This window comes from Cetorhinus maximus, chromosome 8, assembly GCF_964194155.1.
Source record: "Cetorhinus maximus chromosome 8, sCetMax3.hap1.1, whole genome shotgun sequence".
NCBI classification, from domain to species: Eukaryota; Metazoa; Chordata; class Chondrichthyes; order Lamniformes; family Cetorhinidae; genus Cetorhinus; species Cetorhinus maximus.
The window spans coordinates 81,073,043-81,095,139 of record NC_135886.1 but is presented as its reverse complement, the minus strand read 5'-3'; the positions used below and the strand labels follow the sequence as shown (position 1 = coordinate 81,095,139).

The 22,097-nt window shown below is 43.2% G+C and overlaps 1 protein-coding gene across 2 annotated transcripts; it reads left to right on the top strand.

Moving 5' to 3' along the window:
* Nucleotides 1-494: 494 nt before the first annotated feature.
* On the top strand, nucleotides 495-19,924 carry LOC144683772 (short coiled-coil protein B-like). 2 transcript variants are annotated; one of them, XM_078547152.1, is made up of 5 exons: nucleotides 495-771; nucleotides 1,325-1,411; nucleotides 17,262-17,345; nucleotides 18,264-18,402; nucleotides 19,731-19,924. In XM_078547152.1, the coding sequence occupies exons 2-5, from the start codon at nucleotides 1,363-1,365 to the stop codon at nucleotides 19,762-19,764; spliced, it is 306 nt and encodes a 101-aa protein (XP_078403278.1). In that variant the 5' UTR covers nucleotides 495-771; nucleotides 1,325-1,362; the 3' UTR covers nucleotides 19,765-19,924. The 2 variants fall into 2 exon arrangements, with proteins under 2 accessions (XP_078403278.1, XP_078403277.1); XM_078547151.1 differs by having other exon boundaries at nucleotides 706-771; nucleotides 18,264-18,449.
* Nucleotides 19,925-22,097: the final 2,173 nt, after the last annotated feature.

Below are 22,097 nucleotides of genomic sequence, written 5' to 3'. Positions count from 1 at the left end.
GTGACAATGTGGGGGTGCAGTGACAGTGTGAGGGGTGCAGTGACAGTGTGAGGGGTGCAGTGACAGTGTGAGGGGTGCAGTGACAGTGTGGGGGGTGCAGTGACAGTGTGAGGGGTGCAGTGACAGTGTGGGGGGTGCAGTGACAGTGTGGGGGGTGCAGTGACCGTGTGAGGGTGCAGTGACAGTGTGAGGGGTGCAGTGACAGTGTGGGTGTGCAGTGACAGTGTGGGTGTGCAGTGACAGTGTGGGGGTGCAGTGACAGTGTGGGGGTGCAGTGACAGTGTGAGGGTGCAGTGACAATGTGGGGGGTGCAGTGACAGTGTGAGGGTGCAGTGACAATGTGGGGGGTGCAGTGACAGTGTGAGGGTGCAGTGACAGTGTGAGGGGTTGCAGTGACAGTGTGAGGGTGCAGTGACAGTGTGAGGGGGTGCAGTGACAGTGTGGGGGTGCAGTGACAGTGTGAGGGTGCAGTGACAGTGTGAGGGTGCAGTGACAGTGTGAGGGGTTGCAGTGACAGTGTGAGGGTGCAGTGACAATGTGGGGGTGCAGTGACATTGTGAGGGGTGCAGTGACAGTGTGAGGGGTGCAGTGACAGTGTGAGGGGTGCAGTGACAGTGTGGGGGGTGCAGTGACAGTGTGAGGGGTGCAGTGACAGTGTGGGGGTGCAGTGAGGCGGCTCTCTCCCCAGCACCGACTCTGCGCAGTGCGGGCTGACGCACCTCCTCAGTGCTGTTCGGAGCAGACAGCGAGCAGTAGCTGCTTTTAGCGAAGGTAAGTAATGCCGCTCGTTTCCGGCTTCTTATGGGCAGAGCCCAACAATTTCCATCAGTTCCCCGGGCGAGAGAGTGGCAAGGAGCGTGGGGCATTTATAGCGGCAAAGGTTCACAACCAGTTTGTGCATCGGGGCAGGAGAAATGCTCCCGGTGTGTCCAGCTGAGACTGGGGAAGGAGGGTAGGGATCTCATGTGGACTGGGTTAGATTGGGATCCCTCCCGGTAGATGTGCTTAGATTGAGAGCAAAATGCTACATTTGTTGGAAGGAGGTTGGTGTGGTCATTTTGACATTATTACCCAATCTGTTCATGACTGAGCTCAGCGATTCATCCGCTCCATCAGCATCAGTGTCAGAAAATATTTCATCGATATTTGGTCATTTGGAGCCATGGTGTAAACGGAATTATCCGCCCTTTAGGTGCAATCAGCTGGTGTATTTGCTGGGCTTTGAACCATTTGTTTCTGTGTCACTCGGGGTGAGATAATGCTGAGCACAATAGACGGCTTTGTAAACGGGCCGCTATTTGTTTATTTATTTTGTCTATTTCAGATTATCGGTTCCAAGGAGTTCCTGGGCGACGCCATCGAATGAAAATTCCACAAGAGGCTGATGACAAAATGAATGCGGATGCAGAAGGTAGCGAGCTAACCACCCCAGCCTTTCGCAGCTCTGCATATATTTTGTGGTCATTTTCAGCTGAAACCAGTTTTGGACCATAACGGGCATAAATCTCACTGTGGTTTGTGCATGAATGGGATTGGGGTGGGAATAGAAATTGGAATTACCTTTATGGTAAGTGTGGAATGACATTGCCAGTAAAAAATCCAAATTCTGAGACAAAAGTGGCTAATCCTCCATTTACCTAAAGCTTCAGTCCTAAGCAGCCTTTTGAGAATAAATGATTTCTTTTTAGCAATGTCTCACCCCCCCGCCAAACAATCCAAGGAGAGAGAATAGTGGGTGATGTTGCTGGTTGTGGGGCACCCTCAGTGTCAAAACGTTATGGGTAACAACAATAAATGATTGTCAACTGTGACATTTGCCCATCCCAGATGGCCTTTTTACTAATTCCTGTTCCGACATTCCCTTGAGTGCCGGTGTAAATTTGATTTACTTGAATTTTTGTAACATTTTTTTGCTAGAAATCTCATGGGAAACTGAAAAAACAATCAGCAGGCCTGGTATTGGTGGCAGGATGTTGAGGTAGATTGGGTGATAAGACACAGAGAATGCAGATAAATAGTAAACATACTGGGTGGAGGAGTACGATGAATAGGGCCCCATAAATGATCTTGAATAGTGTGTTGTAGCTTCATCTAGTTTGCAGATGACACCAACATAATACTGGTTGTTAATTCTGTAGGAGATAGGATAAACAGCATTTAATTTGTTTGGGGTTGTGGGCTAAGAATTGGACACTTGCAGTTTAATGCAGGTAAGTGGAAGGTCATGCATTTAGGGATATTAAGTAAGCAGGGGGATTATAGGATTATTGGAACAATTCTGTCAAGGACCAGTTAGGAAAGGCACCCAAAAATCATGATGGATATATCCCTCAAGATATTGAGTCAATATCTGGAAACTGTCAAAAAATAAAAGAGGTTGTTTGAAAAGAGGAATAGGGTGTAGTTCAGAGGAAGTTATCTTGCTGTTATAAGGAGAATTGCTCAGGCCACAGCTCTTCCACTGTGATCCATTTTGGAACCATCAGTACAAGCATGATGCAGTTGAGCTGGTAAAGGTGAAGAGAAGCTTGATTAGAACTTGATTAGAATGATTGGAGTTTAGAGAATAGAACATATAGAAATAGACTGATAGAACTCATTGGAGAGGGAAAGGCTGAGGTTGAGTATGATGATGTTGAAATTGGTAAGGCTTATGGACACAGTGGATCAGTCAGGGATACTTGATTTGGCATTGAATAACTCAATAAGGGAGCAGGGGCAAGAGTATAAACTAAAAAAGTGTCATATAAGAAAATATTACCCCACTGATAGGGTGGTTGGTTTTAATAGTTAATGTTGGGAGGTTGTAAGGGTAAGTAAATCTATTCAAGGTCACATTGGATAAGTACCTTGAAGGGTAGTGCATTATTGATTACAACTGCTAGTGGACATAAGTCTAAAGGAGCTGACAGCTCAAGAACAGCTCAAATTAGAAACCTATGATGTGAAGAAAAGTGACATTGGCTTTAGAAATTAAACTGAAGGTATACCCAACATTCCTTCAACATTTCTTCACTTATATTAAACAGAACAAAAAGTGAAGGAAGGGGAAAATACAGGAAGTGATTTTCATGTTGTGTGTAAATTGGGTGGATAGTGGTGCACATGGTAGCTGGAGGACTTAGTGTGACATCCAATCAATTTTCATCCCAGGACTTGGTAATAATGCTGTTGGTGAGCAGCCAGTGTGAAAATGTGCTCCAATACTTTGCCAACCTGGAGGTAATGAATTGTGAGAGACAGTCACTTGTGAAGGACTTGGAGCAGCAGCTTAAAAGAGAGCTATATCTATGGTGAGGAACTCAAACAAAATAGCAGGCAAAGTGTGCAGAACCTACAGTGGATGATGCATAATTCAAATCCTTTTAAGGTGCAGAACCCATAAGTGATTGCCAACACACTGTCTCAAAAGGTCCATCCAAATTTATCTGGCAGTAGCTGAGGATTTCTTTAGTTAACGCTGGAATTGGTCACTTCTTGGCCTATACCATGGCTGCAGGGTGAGCAGGAGGAGAAACTGGTAATATTCAGGCAGCCAGAGACAGAAATGTTATCAGGATTTTAATTGCATAGCTTGACCCCAGTATGCATGTTTTTACGAGTCTCCTGCCTGCTCTGTCATTTTAAGTTATGTAATGATTACATATTATAGCTAGCTTTAAGCACCTTTTTATGTTTCACAATTGGTGGATTTTTAATATTTAAGAAAAGAAAAAGTGACATTTAGATTTTCTGTAAACCAATCTGCCTTTAATTCCCTGAGAATTACTACACCAGTCACTCTTCAAAAGTTCATAGAGATATATTGCACCCCATCCAACTGCCCAGCCTTTGACAGAAATACATTCTTCGGCTCCAACGCTCCCAGATAATATTAACATCTTTCTCTCACTCTGCCTCAATTAAATCTGGAACTCTTCTCCAGACAAGTTCAAGTTTGTAGTCTTCTTTCACTCCCATTCAAGATGGCATTGTTCTTCCTCCACCATTACCACAATTCCCCTTCCATACCATCCATTCCTTTTCTCATTACTTTCTTTCCCCCTCATTACCACCCATTCCTCCAATACCATTCATTTTAAAACTTTTCTTGTAGTTTTATTAGAATGCATCATTCATGCTTATGGCAGAGATTCTTATTTAGGAGCTGCTGACAGTGTACTGTTTGGGGTAATCTGTATTTTACCTAGATATTGTTTAGTCCCTATGTGATACTAGTAGACCCCCTGTGACATTACTCCTGGTAAATTAGAGTACCCTATTTTAAAATGTGAGCTTGTTGATCTTTCTGTTCTTAGCGAGCCAAAGATGACCCCTTCGCCACAGCAGCAGAGTTTTTCTTCTACCCAACTCCCTCCACTGAGCTAGGTTCCTTTTTCCTTTCTTCAAAAGGACCTTTCCCTATCCCCAACAGGTTTTCTCTCTGCACTTCCATGATATGGTACTTAATCCGTCCTCTTTCTTGTCCTCAGTAGGGATTCCCACTCCCTTTCTCTCTGCTGATGAGTGTGGTTGTCTGTACCTTCTTGTCTTCCCAACAAGGTGTTGAACTCTTTCCAGTCCATACCAGTTTTCTCTCCCATCCTTCCTATTAGGTCCTCCTTCTTGACAGTGCCTAATTTTCATTTTCTCCCTAATCCTTAAGCCACAATATTACTGAGATAAAGTTGAGAATTTGTTTATTGGGGAGACAGCCTTCTGCACACATGCATGTCAGGCTGCTGCTAGTCATTTCTGTAGTATTCAGAATTTTACAGGTTAGACCACACCATTAAAAACTTTATCAGACCAGGCTCTACCAAAAAAAAAAATGTCTGTTTTCTTTCTTTTTCTCTCTCCCTATCACTTATCTATCTTATAGTTTTATATTTCTCTGTGTAAAAATGTAATTTCTTTGTTTCTCAGTATTTTTTCTATCTTTCTCAGCTTTTTGTGTCTCTCTCAAATTTCAATGCCTTTTATACCTATCTTTTTTTCTCATTTTCTCCCCTCAGTATTTATCTGTTGACATCACTTGTATTTTTTTCACGTTATCAGTATACCTCTCTATCTTCCTACCTCTCTCTCTCTCTCTCTATATATATATATATATATATATATATCTTTCTCTCTCTGTGTTTTCTTCTGTCTTTGCCCTTTTTATTCACCCTGTGAAGAAACGGAGCTGAAGGATGGTTCCTGTGACAACTGATGCCTGTTGCCTTTAGTGTCTGCTCAGACATGTTAATCGCCTGAGGCAGGAGTTGTAGTGAGAGGCTGAACTAGAATCATAGAATGATACAGCACAATAGGAGGTCATTTGCCTCAACATGTTTAGGAACATAGGAACAGGGCTGGGCCATGTTTATGATTGTTTACATTTATGTAGAACATGGGAGTCAGTGGTCAGGAGCACAATTGTACATATGCAGGTGATGAGGCAAGTGTACCCAGAGCCCATGAAGTTCAGCAGCCTAGCACAAAATGTTTTGTTGTTAGCAGAAGGAGGGATAAAGTATTGAAATCAAGTTTATGAATGAGCTTATGATTTCTTAAACGCTTAAGAAAAGAATGGGTGAGGAGCTGTAATATGGAGAACTGCGTTTTCTGGTAAATTGTGGTTGGGAAGAAAACTGAAACTGGGGGCTAAGTTTGTTTTTAAAAATTTTTCTTGGGATGTGAGCGTTGCTGGCTGGGCCAGCGTTTGTTGCCCATTCTTAATTGCCTTTGAGAAGGTGGTGGTGAGCTGCCTTCTTGAACTGCTGCAGTCCAAATGGTGTAGGTACATCCACAGTGCTGTTAGGAAGGGAGCTCCGGGATTTTGACCGAGTGACAGTGAAAGAACAGCGATTATAATTCCAAATCAGAATGGTGTGTGGCTTGGAGAGAAACTTGCAGGTGGTAGTGTATCCTTACATCTGCTGCCCTTGTCCTTTTAGGTGGTAGAGGTCGTGGGTTTGAATGGTGCTGTTGAAGGAGCCTTGTTGAGTTGCTCCTGTGCATCTTGGAGATGGTACACTTTGCTGCCACTGTGTGTTGGTGGTGGAGGGAGTGAATATTTAAGGTGGTGGATGGAGTGCCAATCAAGCAGGCTGCCTCGTTCTGGATTGTTTCAAGCTTTTTGAGTGTTGTTGGAGTTTCCCTCATCCAGGCAAGCGGAAAATATTCCATCACCCTCCTGGCTTGTGCCTTGTAGATGGTGGACAGGCTTTGGGAAATCAGGAGGTGAATTACTCGCTGTAGAAGTCATAGCCTCTGACCTGCTCTTGTAGCCGCAGTATTTATATGGCTATTCCAGTTCAGTTTCTGATCAATGGTAACCCTAGGATGTTGATAGTGGGGGATTCAGTGATGGTAATGCCTTTGAATGTCAAGGGGTGATGGTTAGGTTCTCTCTTTTGGGGATGGTCACTGAACAGTTGTAGAGCACCCTGAGGGGTGAGGGTGAACAGCCAGCAGTCGTGGTCCACATCGACATAGACAGAAGGAGGGGTCTATTCCTGCAGATAGAATTTAGGGAGCTAGGTAGGAAATTAGCAAGCAGGACCACAAAATAGTAATCTCTGGATTACTCCTGGTACCACATGCAAGTGAGTATAGAAATAGTGGCAGATGAATTGTGGCTGAACAGATGGTGCAGGAGGAAGGGCTTTACATTCCTCAGACATTGAGACAAGCTCTGAGGAAGATGGAACCTGTATAGGCCTGACGGGTTGCAGAGCTGGGACCAACTTCCCTGCAAGACGATTTGCTAATGTTATTGGGGAGGGTTTAAACTAACTTGGCAGGAGTGTGGGAATCAGGAGGTAATGCTAGAGAGAGATACCAAGGCATAAAAATATTGGGAGAGACAGATAGTAGTAGATTAGGAAGTAGTAAAGAATTAGGTGGGTTTAATGTAAGAGAAAAAGTAACCAAGTCTAAATTAGGGTTACAGTACATGTACAGGAATTCGTGGAGTATGATAAATAAGATTGGTGAGTTTCAGACGCAAATAGCTACATGGAAATGTGATGATGTGGTGACAATGGAGACCTGGCCCAAAGAAGAGCAGGACTGACTATTAAATATTCCCAGATACAAGGTGTTCAGGAAAGATAGGAAAGGGGATGGGGTGGTAGTATTGAATAGGAGGATACTGCAGTGCTGCAGAGAGAGGATGTCCCAGAGGGGTCAAAGACACAATCCATTGGTTAGAGCGAAGGAACAAAAGAAAAGGTCCAGTAACATTGCTGAGAGTAATCTAGGACACCAACAAGGTGGGAAAGATGTAGAGGAACAAATTAGCAAGGAAATTACAAAGAAGCACAAGAATTATAGAGTAGTTATAATGGGAGACTTTAATTACCTGAACATAGACTGGGATAGTAGTATTGTAAAGGGCTGAGAAGGAGAAGATTTCCTAGAGTATGGTCAGGAGAATTTTCTACAGCTGTATGTTTCCAGTCCAATGAGAAAGGAGGCATTGCTAGACTGGGTTCTTGGGCATGAGATGAGCCAAGTGGATCAAGTGTGGTAGGGAACATTTAGGGGAAAATCATCATTGTATCATGAGGTTTAGGTTGGCTATAGAAACAGACAAGGAGCAATCCAGAGTAAGAATAAGTAACTGGGAGAATGACAACTTTGATGGGGTGAGAATGGACCAGGCCCAGATAAACTGGAGTCAAAGATTAGTCAGCAAAACTAACTGAAGGGAGAGTTCAAGTATATTCCCAGTCAAGGTATATTCCCATGAAGGGGAAGGCAGGGCAAACATTTCAGGGAGGGTGGGAGGTAAGTAGGAAACTGAAATCACTGCCTGGTTCATTGGGTGTGTTGGAATCATTAGGGAACTTGTTCAGAGCTTGCCTTTTGACTTCCCAAGATTTTCATGTGGCAGCCATTGGGAGCTCTGTGAAGCTGACTATCTCCAACCTGGTGGCAGCAGAGGTGGCAGTGCTGAAACAGTTTTATTTAAAGAATATAAGTGCAAATTTTGAAAAAAAAACCTACTGAGCAGTAACAGCCTGGCATAGCCATGCTCACGGAATCATACCTTACAGATCATGTCCCAGACACCACCATCACCATCCCTGGGTATGTCCTGTCCCACCACATCCAGTCATGAATATGGTGGACTATTAAACAACTAACAGGAGGAGGAGGCTCCACAAATATCCCACCCTCAATGGTCGGGGAGCCCAGTACATCAGTGCAAAAGACAAGGCTGAAGCATTTGCAGCCATCTTCAGCTTGAAGTACTGAGTGGATGATTCAACTTAGCCTCCTCCTAAGGTCCTGGCATCACAGATACCAGTCTTCAGCCAATTCAGTTCATTCCACATGATATCAAGAAACGGCTGAAGACACTAGCAAAGGCTATGAGCCCTGACAATATTCTGGCAAAAGCACTGAGGACTTGTGCTCCAGAACTAGCTGTGCCCCTAGCCAAACTGTTTCAGTACAGCTAAAACACTGGCATCTACCCAGCAGTGCAGAAAGTTGCCCAGGTATGTCCTGTACACAAAAAGCAGGACAAATCCAACCCGCCCATTACTACCGCATCAGTCTACTCTCCATCATCAGCAAATTGATATAAAGTGTAGCCGAAAGTGCTATCAAGCTTACTTTGCAATGACTTGCTCACTGACGCTCAGTTTGGATTCTGCTAGGGTCACTCAGCTCCTGAGCTCATTACAGCCTTGGTCCAAACATGGACAAAAGAGCTGAACTCAAGAGGTAAGGTTAGAGTGACTGCTCTTGACATCAAGGCAGCATTTGACCAGTGTGGCATCAGGGAACCCCAGCAAAACTGAATTCGATGGGAATCAGGGGGAAAACTCTCCACTGGTTGGAGTCATACCTAGCACAAAGGAAGATGGTTGTGGTTGTTGGAGGTTAATCATCTCAGTCCCAGGACATTGCTGCAGGAGTTCCTCAGTGTATTGTCCTAGGCCCAACCAACTTCAACTATTTCATCAATGACCGTCCTTCTATCGTATGGTCAGAAGTGGGAATATTTGCAGATGATTACACAATGTTCAGCACCATTCGCGACTCCTCAGATACTGAAGCAGTCCATGTCCATATGCAGCAAGACCTGGACAGTATTCAGGCTTAGGCTGATGAATGGCAAGTAACATTCGCACCACACAGGTGCCAGGCAATGACCATCTCCAACAAGAGAAAATCCAACCACTTCCCCTTGACATTCAAAGGCATTACCAGCGCTGAATCCCTCATCATCAACGTCCTGGGTGTTACCATTGACCAGAATCTGAATTGGACCAGCCATATAAATACTGTGGTTATAAGAGCAGGTCAGAGGCTGGGAATTCTGTGGATAGTAATTCACATCCTGACTCCCCAAAGCCTGTCCGCTGTCTACAATGCACAAGTCAGGAGTGTGATGGAATACTCTCCACTTGCCTGGATGAGTGCAGCTCCAACAACACTCAAGAAGCTCAACTTCGTCCAGGACAAAGCAGCTCACTTGATTGGCACCCCATGCACCACCTTAAACATTCACTCCATGCAGCACCGACGCACAGTAGCAGCACTGTGTACCAACTACAAGATGCACTGCAGCAACTCACCAAGGCTCCTTCGACAGCACCCTTCAAACCTGTGACCCCTACCACCTAGAAGGACAAGGGCAGCTGGTGCATGGGAACACCACCACCTTTTAAGTTCCCTCCAACTCTCACACAATCCTGTCTTGTAAGTATATCGCCATTCCTTCATTGTTGCCTGGTCAAAATTCTGGAACTCACTCCCTAACAGCACTGTGGGTGTTCCTACACCACTTGGACTGCAGCTGCTGAGGAAACATACATAGAAACATACATAGAAAATAGGAGCGGGAGAAGGCCATTCGGCCATTCGAGCCTACTCCGCCATTCATTATGATCATGGCTGATCATCCAACTCAATAGCCTGCTCCCGCTTTCTCCCCATATCCTTTGATCCCTTTCGCCCCAAGAGCTATATCTAACTCCTTGAAAACATACAATGTTTTGGCCACAACTACTTTCTCTGGTAGCAAATTCCACAGGCTCATCACTCTCTGGGTGAAGACATTTTTCCTCATCTCGGTCCCAAATGGTCTACCCCATCTCCTCAGACTGTGACCCCTGGTCTGGACTCCCCCACCATCGGGGACATCCTTCCTGCATCTACCCTGCCTAGTCTTGTTAGAATTTTATAGGTTTCTATGCCCCCTCATTCTTCTGAACTCCAGCGAATATAATCCTAACTGAATCAATCTCGCCTTATATGTCAGTCCTGCCATCCCAGGAATCAGTCTAGTAAACCTTCGCTGCACTCCCTCTATAGCAAGAACATCCTTCCTCAGATAAGGAGACCAAAGCTGCACACAATATTCCAGGTGTGGTCTCACGAAGGCCCTGTATAATTGCAGCAAGACATCCCTGTTCCTGTACTCGAATCCTCTCGCTATGAAGGCCAACATACCATTTGCCTTCTTTACCGCCTGCTGCACCTGCCATGCTTAACTTCAGTGACTGGTGTACGAAGACACCCAGGTCTTGTGGCACATTACCCTCTCTCAATTTATAGCTATTCAGATAATAATCTGCTTTCCTGTTTTTGCTACCAAAGTGGATAACCTCACATTTATCCACATTATTCTGCATCTGCCATGCATTTGCCCACTCACTCAGCTTGTCCAAATCACACTGAAGCATCTCTGCGTCCTCCTCACAGCTCACCCTCCAACCCAGCTTTGTGTCATCCTCAAATTTGGAGATATTACATTTAGTTCCCTCATCTAAATCATTAACATATATTGTGAATAGCTGGGATCCCAGTACCGATCCCTGCGGTACCCCACTAGTCACTGCCTGCTATTTGGAAAAAGACCCATTTATTCCTACTCTTTGTTTCCTGTCTGCCAACCAGTTTTCTATCCATCTCAATACACTACCCCTAAACCCATGCGCTTTAATTTTACATGCCAATCTCTTATGTGGGACTTTGTCAAAAACCTTCTGAAAGTCCAAATAAACCACATCCACTGGCTCCCCCTCATCAACTCTACTAGTTAGATCCTCGAAAAATTCCAGTAGATTTGTCGAGCATGATTTCCCTTTCATAAATCCATGCTGACTCTGTCCGATTCTGCCACTGTTTTCCAAGTGCTCAGCTATTAAATCTTTTATAATGGATTCTAGAATCTTCCCCACTACTGATGTCAGGCTGACTGGTCTACAATTCCCTGTTTTCTCTCTACCTCCCTTTTTAAATAGTGGAGTTACATTAGCTACCCTTCAATCTGTAGGAACTGTTCCAGAGTCTATGGAATCTCAGAAGATGACCACCAATGCTCACCACCACCTTCTCAAGGACAATTACGGATGAGCAATCAGCAACACCTACATCCCATGAACGAATAAAAGAAGATGAAATTTTAATGACTAACCTTTCCCAGCTCTCCACTTGCCCTGACCTCTTTGAAGATGAAGATCCTCTCTTTTTTTAAGACCACGCACAAGATTTGGGCCAGAACGTGGTCCACTTCCCTGGCTCCCACCTCTTTTCCCACCACCCCGCCTGCTAATTGGGTGGGAGACCCAGGTCTCTAAAGTCATTAATACCTCAACCCCATGAAAGGAGCCAGGAATGTGACGTGGAATCGGTCCTGACTCCAGATTCCCTCCTCCAATGGGAAAATCCATAGAGTAGAGAAAGCACAAAAATGACTGGTCAGAGCTCAGGTAAAGTGATGTGTCCAATTCTAGTCACCACACTTTAGAAAGGATATCAAGGTCTAAACAGGGTGCAGAAGAGGTTTGCTAGAATGACACCAAGGATGAGGGACTTCAGTTTAGTAGAGAGACTGGAGAAGCTGGGGTTGTTCTACGTAGAACAGAAAAGATGAAGAGGAGATTTTATAGAGATGTTCAAAATCATGAATAGTTTTGATAATTGTGAATGGTGGAAACAGATTCAATAGTAGCATTCAAAACAAAATAGGATAAATACTTGAAACGAAAAATATCACAGGGTTGTGGAAAAAGAGGATGGGCTGGGACTAACTGGAAAGCTCTACCAGAAGACTGGCATCGGCATGGTAGGTTTATATTGTAAGCAGCACACTATAATGTTCCATGTCCAAACTGCTCTTGGTGTGTCATGTTATATTCACCTGAAGATCCCTATTCCTCTGGCTTTTTGGTATATTCAGATATGTCACTGTCTTCCATTCCTCCCAGCTCTCCTTTAACATCTGCGTCCTACACTCATAATTCCCCAGGCATCTTCCTTACTGTGCTCTACTCCCCCTTATTTGATCTCAGCCTTTGCATTGAGACATGAGTCAGTCTTAGTGACTTTAATTTTCATGTGAGCTCTGTCCCGCCCTTCACTGATTTCCACGTCCAGCTTTCTTTTTTCAGTCTCATCCTCTGTACCCGTTCAGTCACCCACACTTGGAGCCATGGCTGCCTCCTGATTTCAAACAATCTTGAGAACGTCAAGATTCTTAATATTGACAGGATTTTCTCAAACAGGGCTCTTGCATGCCCTCTGCTGCACTTCTTCAACCTTGTGGTAAGCAGATTGATTAACATTTTAGTAACAAAGCACCAGATGCAAATCATTAATCTGCTTGGTTTTACAGTTAGTGAATGCATAGAGTAACTGTTATAGGAAACTTCAGTTTAATCTTGATCTCTCCCAGGAAGGAAGGGAAATAATAAACCATGTTCCTCTTTCCTAGTTAACAGGCTGCAGCTGTATAGAACCTTGGTTAGGCCACACTTGGACTACTGCGTGCAATTCTGGTCACCACATTACCAGAAGGATATGGAGGCATTGGAGAGGTTGCAGAGGAGGTTTACCAGGATGCTGCCTGGTCTGGAGGTTATTAGCTATGAGGAGAGGTTGGAGAAACTCGGATTGTTCTCACTAGAGCGACGGAGATTGAGGGGCGACTTGATAGAAGTTTACAAAATTATGAGTGGCATGGACAAAGTAGATAGTCAGAAGCTTTTTTCCAGGGTGGAAGAGTCAATTACTAGGGGACATAGATTTAAGGTGAGAGGAGAAAACTATAGAGGAGATGTGCGGGGCAAGTTTTTTACACAGAGGGTAGTGAGTGTCTGGAATTCGCTGCCAGAGGAGGTGGTGGAAGCAGGTACAATAGCGGTGTTTAAGAGGCAGCTTGACAAATACATGAATAGGATGGGTATTGAGGGAGACGGACCCCGGAAGTGCAAAATGTTTTAGTTGATGGGCAATATGATCGGCGCAGGCTTGGAGGGCTGAAGGGCCTGTTCCTGTGCTGTACTTTTCTTTGTTCTTTGTTAAGGTAACAGGCCTGGGCATTTTTTTTTGTCTGTTTCTCAGCAGACATCACCAATTGACTTCTAACATGTGGCTCTTTATTTCCTTGTGCTCAGTTTCAAAAAAATTTGGGGTTTGATTGGGGATCCGTTGCTCATGTCTGGGAGTCGGTCAGTTGCTTTGCATATTAAGCTAGTCATTACACTCCGACTGCTTTGAAATGAGCTCAACAGGCAGGGACATTCATACGCCAGAGGTATGAACCTGTGATTCACCCAAACTTCCCAATTGTAATGGGGAGCAATTTCAATGCTTCCCACTAATATATATGTTCCTTTTTACCCCAGTGACTCAAGCATTTGTTGTAAGGTGGATGTCACATTTTAGCATCTTTGTTTGTTTCATGAAAATAAATTGGGAATTAACATATTTGACTCTTCTGTTCTAAACAAAGTGAGTTCACACATGTTCAAAAAGCCACTGAGATAGAAAAGGCATTTCATGTATTAGTGAGCCAACTATCCTTACTGTTAACTGCAGTGATCAAGAATAATAAACAATTTACCATCTTGTCTCCAATGGCTTAACAAAAGAATTGTACCTATTATGATTCTATTCACCATGAAACCATCTTAATGATCTTCCCTCCATCATAAGGTCAGAAGTGGGGATGTTCGCTGATGGTTGCACAATGTTTAGCACCATTCATGACTCCTCAGATACTGAAACAGTCTGTCACTTATTTTGCTCATTTCTCAGGGCAATTCCTTGACCAATCAGGGTCAAGCTGCCTGGTTTAAATTTCAAACAGTGCTTGGCAATTAACTGTCAGTCACCGTCACTGGTGCATTCTCCATGACAACGCTATTTGCCAACCAATCAGCATTCTCTTCACATACAGTATAAATTGTTCTTTTCCCCTTATATTGGTATTCTTGCAAGTATCCTGATGAGTGCAAGACATAAAGTTTAGACATGTCCCATTTTTCAGCAATACTCAAGTTCTGTACTACCAATTGACTTTAGATTAGTGGTAGGCCAGAAGGTTGGGAAAATTCTAGAAACCAGCAAAAAATGACTTAAAAAAAAGAAAGAGGGAGAAATTAGAATATAAGAGTAAACTAGGAAGAAATATCAAAACAGACAGCAAGAGCTTCTACAAGCATATGAAAAGGAAGAGAGCAGCTAAAGTAAACGTTGGTCACTTAGATGATGGAACTGGGGAATTAATAGTGTGAAAGAAGGAAATAGTAGAAATTTTGTAAAAAAATATTTTGTATCTGTCTTCATGGTAGAACACTCAACAAGCATCCCAAGAATAGTAAAAAAAATCAAAGGGGACAAAAGGAGGGAGGAACTGAAAACAATCACTACCCCTAAAGAAAAAGCACTAGGAAAACTAATGGGACATGTACCCTGGACCTGATGACTTGCATCCTAGAGTCTTAAAAGAAATGGTGCAGGAATAGTGGGTGTATTGGTTGTAATCTTCCAAGATTCCCTAGATGCTGGAAAGATCCCAGTGGGTTAGAAAAACCACAAATATAACACCCCTGTTGAAGATAGGAGGGAGACAGAAAGCAGGAAACTTTAGGTGAGTTATCCTAACATCTGTCATTGGGAAAATGCTGGAATCCATTATTAAAGAAGTAGTAGCAGAACATTTAGAAAATCATAATACAATAAAGCAGAGTCAGCATGATTTTATGAATGGAAAATCGTGTTTGACAAATTTCATTGGAGTTCCTTGATAATGTAACAAGCAGACTAGATAAAGGGGAACCAGTAGATCTAGTGTATTTCGATTTCCAAAAGATATTCGATAAGGTGTCACATAAAAGGTTACTGCACAAGATAAAGAGCTCATGGTGTTGAGGTAATATATTAGCATGGATAGAAGATTGGCTAAATAACAGGAAACAGAAAGTCTGGATAAATGGGCCTTTTTGAGGTTGGAAAACTGTAACTAATGAATGCCACAGGGATCAGTGGTGGTGTCTCAACTATTTTCAATGGTTACTTAAATGATGGGGCTGGCTGTATCGTAGCAAATTTGCTGTCAATGCAAAGATAGGTAGGAAAGCAAGTTGTGAGGAGGATATAAAGAGTCTGCAAAGGGATGTAGATAGGTTAAGTGAGTGGGTTAAAATCTATCGGATGAAGTATAATGTGGGAAAATGTGTGGTTCACTTTGATGGGAAGAATAGAAAAGTAGAATATTATTTAAATGGAGAGAGACTACATAATGTTATGGTATAGAGGGATCTGGGTGTCCCTATACATGAATCACAAAAGGTTAGCATGCAAGTACAGCAAGTAATTAGGAAGGCAAATGGAATGTCTGCCCTTACTACAAGGGGGTTGGTGTATAAAAGTAGAAAACTCTTGCCACAACAGCATACTGTTACGATCCTTGGCCACACCCCGGGACTTGTGAGGAGGTCCAGTTAGGGACCAATAATACTTTGCTTAAATTAGTTAAAGGTTGAGATTCAAGACATCTGCTTTTGGAATAAAGCCACAAGATTCCACGGGTTTTGACCAAACAAAAACAACATTTACTATACAAGTTCAGAAAGATAAAACAATTATATGTATCTTATACTCTAATATTCAGGGTAAGTATGAGGTACATGTGAATTAATGGACAAGCTGTTGTCGAACACACCACACTACAGAGTAAATGACAGATGCAACCAAGACAGAGTCCATAGATCTCTCAAGCAATTACCCAGACGTTAGTCCCACTGTGAATCAATCAATCTCACTGAAACGTTGTCTTTTTCACGAACGTTTCCAATCTCCACTTTTGAAGAACTTGTCTTGGAATTCTGTCCAAACGTCTCTCCCACTTGGACAGCTTTAACAATGGCTCACCTTGCAGGGTTTCAATCTTGCCTTCTGAGACTCTTTCTCCCTGGATTCCCAAGAGACTTAACACTAGCTCACAAGCACACTTTCAGGCCTATGGCTATGCCAAGCAGAACACCACTGCTCCAGCGGCCCACAGTATGGAGTCATTCTGCTAACTGCATCTCTTTCTTTAATTCAGAGCCTATTTCTTTGCTCCCTTCTTTTAATTTACTTAATAGGACTTATTCCTGCCCCTGTGTCTGTGACACTTCTTGGCTGGCAGACTACCACTAACTGATTGAAGAAGAGTTGTTCACTGACCCTTGAACTGATCCAGACAACCTATCAAATACTCCCATCGGATCCCACCTTTGTTACTAGGCAGGAACCACTGTAACAGCATTGGAACATCCTGTACCTTAAAAGTTACAATGTCTATTGACTGACATAATGAATTAAATTTGTAACAATACCTAGAGTATGATGTACAGTTTTGCTCTCCTTATTTAAGGAGGGATATACTTGCATTGGAGACAGTTCAGAGAAGGCTCACTAGATTGTTACCAGAGATGAAGGAGTTGTCTTGTGAGGAGAGGTTGAGCTGGTTGGGTCTCTACTCATTGTATTTTCAAACAATGAGAGGTGATCTTATTGAAGCATATAAGATTCTGAGGGAGCCTTGACAAGGTAAATGTTGAGAGCAAAATTCTCTTCATTGGGGAATCTAGAACTAGGGGACACAGTTTTCAAAGAAGGGGTCTCTCATTTAAGATGAGATGAGGAGGAATATCTTTCTGAGGGTTGTTATTCTTTGGAATTCTCTTCCACAGAGAGCAGTGGATGCTAGGTCGATATTCAAGGCTGTTAGGAAAAAATTGATCTACAAGGAAGTCAAGGGTTTTGGGCGGTAGGCAGGAAAGTGGAGTTGAGGTCACAATCAGATCAGCCATAATCTTACCAAATGGCCTGCTCCTGCTCCTATTTATTATGTCCTTATTAATATCTTTACCATGGAGGAATTTTGACCTTAACCCATGAAGTATAGAAAGCATAGTTGAAAGACAATTTTTGCCTGCAAGGGACTTTGGGCACTTGCACTATTTCGTGCCAGATTTATCTGATTTGTTTTCATTCCCCCAAAGGCACAGATTACGAAAATCAAGAGGAGCTGGAGGAGAAGACAAGGCTAATAAACCAAGTTCTGGAGCTGCAGCACGCACTCGAAGGTGACTATTAGGCTGTTGTCTTGAAGCAAATTTGGCTACAAAATTTGTTCTTTTTCTCTCACTATACTGACCTTTCCCAGTCTGTTAACATTTTATTCCCATTGCTTCTTCCTTTTTCATGTTGGCATCACTCTTGTTTCTATAATGGTTCCTGCCACTATGCAGTCTCCTGCCCTTTTCTATACTCATTTATCTTTTTATGATGCTCTGTCTTTCTCTCTCTCTCACCACTCTATATTTCCCTTTTACTTTTTGCATTGTTTTCTCTAACTGTGCCCTTCCTCCCTCTGTTTTAATGTTTGCCTCTCTTACTTTTTCCAGTGCTCTGTAATCCTCCCTCTTTCTTTGCTCTTCTCTCTCCTAAGTTTTATCTCTCACTCTTACTGCCATTCTATTTGTGCTGGCCTGTTTCATACCCCAAACTTTTCCAAGCCTTTCCTTTTATTTATTTGTTTGGCCTGGTGGTCAGGCAAGGGTGTGGGGATGGATCACCTCTTTTATGGGCACTCTGTGCACATTGGAGGCTTCCCCAAAGGCCTTCCCACCCCATGTTTCCCCCATGCCCTGTCCACCCCGCTCTCCCCCCTTGCAGCTCTGGTGATACCCCCCACTCCCCACCTACCATCGCATCTGGCTCCATTGACAATCACTATTGGGCACTGGATGCAGTTGATGGCTGCATGATGAGCTTGTGAAGCAGGGGCTGGCTTGGCCCTGACTTTTATACTGAGGGCAGGAACCCTACCACCAACCCCACTCCCCACCCCCTCCAGCCCCCGGTAAAATCCAACCCTTCATGACCATATCACGTCCCATATCACGACTATCATCTTTTCTTTCTCTCATTGAAAAAAAATCTTCTTTCTCTTTTGCTTTCCTTGTCCCCCCTCTGTGCTGATCATTGCATTTGGTTTACAGATTTGTCAGCCAGAGTTGATGCTGTGAAAGAAGAGAACCTGAAACTCAAATCTGAGAACCAAGTACTTGGTCAGTACATTGAAAACCTCATGTCAGCCTCCAGCGTCTTTCAAACCACAGACTCGAAGAACAAGAGAAAGTAAGGAGCTCATGCCACTGATACCAGTCAGCTTTATATCTCGACAGGTGTAGTGGGTTAATCTGCATGTTGTGTTCATCTGCGTGAAAATTCAGTTTGACCCTTTCACCTCAAGACTCAGGGCCATGAGACATTTTCGAGTCTCTCGGATCCTGTTTGTAGATTGGGAAGTAAAATCTGAGATCTGATTAATAGGTTAAGGATCAATAACTGCTAATTGATGGAAATATTTGCGAAAACATTTCAAAAAGTCAGCAATCGGAAGTGAAATATATAAACTCCTCAAAATCCACAACATTTTTTAGGTTATTCTAAATTGAAAATTCTTTGCTTCCAATTGATGTACTGAACAAAAAGCACTTACACAGTCAACAACCTATGTTAAGCAAGCCTGCAGCCACTTTACAGCACGGTATATTTTATCACTCACATGTAGCATGTACCAGTCCCTGGACAAAGCACAAGAGAAGCAAATTAATAGGCGTTAGAGTGCGAGGAGACAGTCTAATGTCTTGCATAAAAGTGAGCAAGTAACCTACTCCAGAGGGTCCAGTGAACAAGTAGCCTGTGCTTCAGGTGCAAGAGCAGACAGGTCACCCACTCCCTTGGCCACACCCCCTACCCCTATGTTTGATTATTTATAATTTTTGGGAAACCAAAATGAAAACAAAGGGTGAAAACCCAAAGGTCCATTGTGCAGAGCAGTGCTAAAGTTTCAGTTTCAAGGAGTGAAAGAGATAAATGAACGTGTGACACCAACCTTAGGTTTTAAAAGGCTGTAGGTTGGGGGAGGAAAGAAAACATTCCTGGGAAAGAGAGAGTTATGGAGGAGACTTCATAACCTGTTTTGATTTCAATATATTGAGGATACAAGGAGGAAGAAGAGTGTGTAGAACAAGATACTGTGAAGAATATGAGAGGAAATTTCTGAGGACAAATGTTATAGAGACCAGAAAGGGATGCACAAAACACAGCATACCCCATTCCCTGGGTGAGACGGCAGACAGGGATTCACACACTTCAGCACACGCCATTCTCAAACTGAAAGGGAAGGCGGGTGACCTCAAACTGCAGCAAAGACCATACCCTAGGTTAGAGGACAGATAGATGATATACCCTGCACAGCAAACCATTTCAACATCCCCATCATCCCCCAACTCATGCCAGTCTGCAATCCTGCTGTGCTGAGTGATCAACCTGAACAGTTACTGATTTTGTATCGGAAAGAGGTGAAAGGGTTAAATAGTCAGATTATTACATTAATTAAGTTCATTTGCCACAAATGATAAATAAATTTCAATAAAAATATGTCCTTTTTTATTTTCCAGACCAACCAAAAGCTCCAAGAAGACAGACAAATAATGATAACATTAATAATGGTAAAGGGGACTGGGAGTCGAGACTGTCCAGCATTAAGAGTGTAACCCTGTTAGAACCAGTAGCTTATTGTCTCAAGTCAGCTTGCATACCTTTTTTGTATTTAGTCTATATTTAATTATGGAATAATAAACCCTAATGCTGATATTGTTATGTTTATGTGTTCCCTTCTCATTTTGCACACAGAATTCTGTTTGGATGATTAATTTGTGAGATACTAGCCCAATTTTGCACAGAAGCAGTACTTTATATCCAGGCTGTAGACTACAAGAAAACATATCGATTGAGAAAGATTAAATAACATTAGAGGCATTGAGCCACCTCCTTGTTCCAAAATAAGCATTTATGGTCATCGACTTGCCCTGATTTATTTAATCTCATGATTATAAGATTGCTATATAGGTGAATAAGATAGGCCTTTGGTTCATCCTAACTCATTCATAAAGAAAGAACCAAAATTGGCTCCTGTATCCACCACCACACCTGCCCCCACCCCTGCCTCCAACTAACACCACCAGCACCACAATACAGCATCTAACTTTTTATGAAGGATTCCTGGATTTTTACCTTCATTTTCCTACTGGAAGACCATTCTATGTGTTGATATCTCTTTACATGATCTTTCCAATGCCTTTAGTCCTTTTAAATTCATGTACCTTTATCTGACTATTATATTTTTTAAATTATGGTTTCATGAGATGTGAGCATTGCTGGCAAGGCCGGCATATGTTGTTCATCCGTATTTGCTCCTGACAAGGTGGTAGTGAGCTGCCTCTTGAACTGGGGCAGTCCATCTGGTGTAGGTGCGCCTACAATGATGTTAGGAAGGGAGTTAGGTTTTTGACCCAGCGACAGTGAAGGAATAGTGATATAGTTCCAAGTCAAGACAGTGTGTGGCCTTGAGGGGAACTTGTAGGTGGTGGTGTTCCTATGCATTTGCTGCCCTTGTCCTTCTAGGTATTAGAGGTCTTTGGGTTTTGAAGGGACTGTCGAAGGAGCCTTGGTAAGTTGCTGTAGTGCATCTTGTAGATGGTACACACTGTTGCCACTGTGCATCATTGATGGAGGGAGTGAATGTTTAAGGTGGTGGATAGGTGCCAAAAAAGTGGGCTGCTTTGTCCTGGATCATGTTGACCTTCTTGAGCGTAGTTAGAGCCACAAGTGGAGCATATTCCATCACACTTCTGACTTGTGCCTTGTAGATGGTGGACAGGCTTTTGGTGGGGGGTCAGATGGTGAATTACTTGCAGCAGAATTCCCAGCCTCTGACCTGATCTAGTAGCCATAGTATTTACATGGCTGGTCCAGTTCAGTTTCTAGTCAATGGTAACCCTCAGGTTGCTGATGGTGGGGGATTCAGTGATGGTAATGCCATTGAATGTCAAGAGGAGATGGTTAGATTTTCTCTTGTTGGAGATGGTCATTGCCTGGCGCTTATATAGCGCAAATGTTGCTTGCCATTTATCAGCCCAAGCCTGAATGTTGTCCAGGTCTTGCTGCATTTGGACATGGACTACTTCAGTATCTGAGGCGTTGTGAATAGTATTGAACATTGTACAATCATCAGGGAACATCCCCACTTCTGACCTAATGATGGAAGGAAGGTCATTGACGAAGCAGCTAAAGATGGTTGGACTGAGGACACTACCCTGAGGAGCTCCTGCAGTGATGTCCTGGAGCTGAGATGATTGACCTCCAACAACTGCAACCATCTTCCTTTGTCCTAGGTAAGACTCCAATCAGTGGAGAGTTTTCCCCCTGATTCCCATTGACTCCAGCTTTGCTATGGCTCCTTGATGCCACACTCTGTCAAAAGTTGCCTTGAAGTTAAGGGCAGTCATTCTCACCTCAACTCACCTCTTCAATTCCGCTCTCATGTCCATCTTTGGACCAAGCCTGTAATGAGGTCAGGAGCCAAGTGGCCCTGGCAAAATCCACACTGAGCATTAGTGAATAGGCTATTGCTGTGCAAGTCCTGCTTGATAACACTGTCGATGACCCCTTTCATCACGTTGTTGATGATGGAGAATAGACTGATTGGGCAGTAACTGGATTTGTTCTGCTTTTTGTGGACAGGACATGCCTGGCAATTTTTTCAACATTGCTGGATAGATGCCAGTGTTATAGCTGTACTGGAACAGATTGGCTAGGGGTATGGCTACTTCTGAAGCACATGTTCAGTACTACTGCCAGGATATTATTAGGGCCAATAGCCTTTGCTGTATCCAGTGCCTTCAGCTGTTTCTTGATATCATGTGGAGTGAATTGAATTGGCTGAAGCCTGGCATCTGTGATGCTGGGGACATCAGGAGGAGACT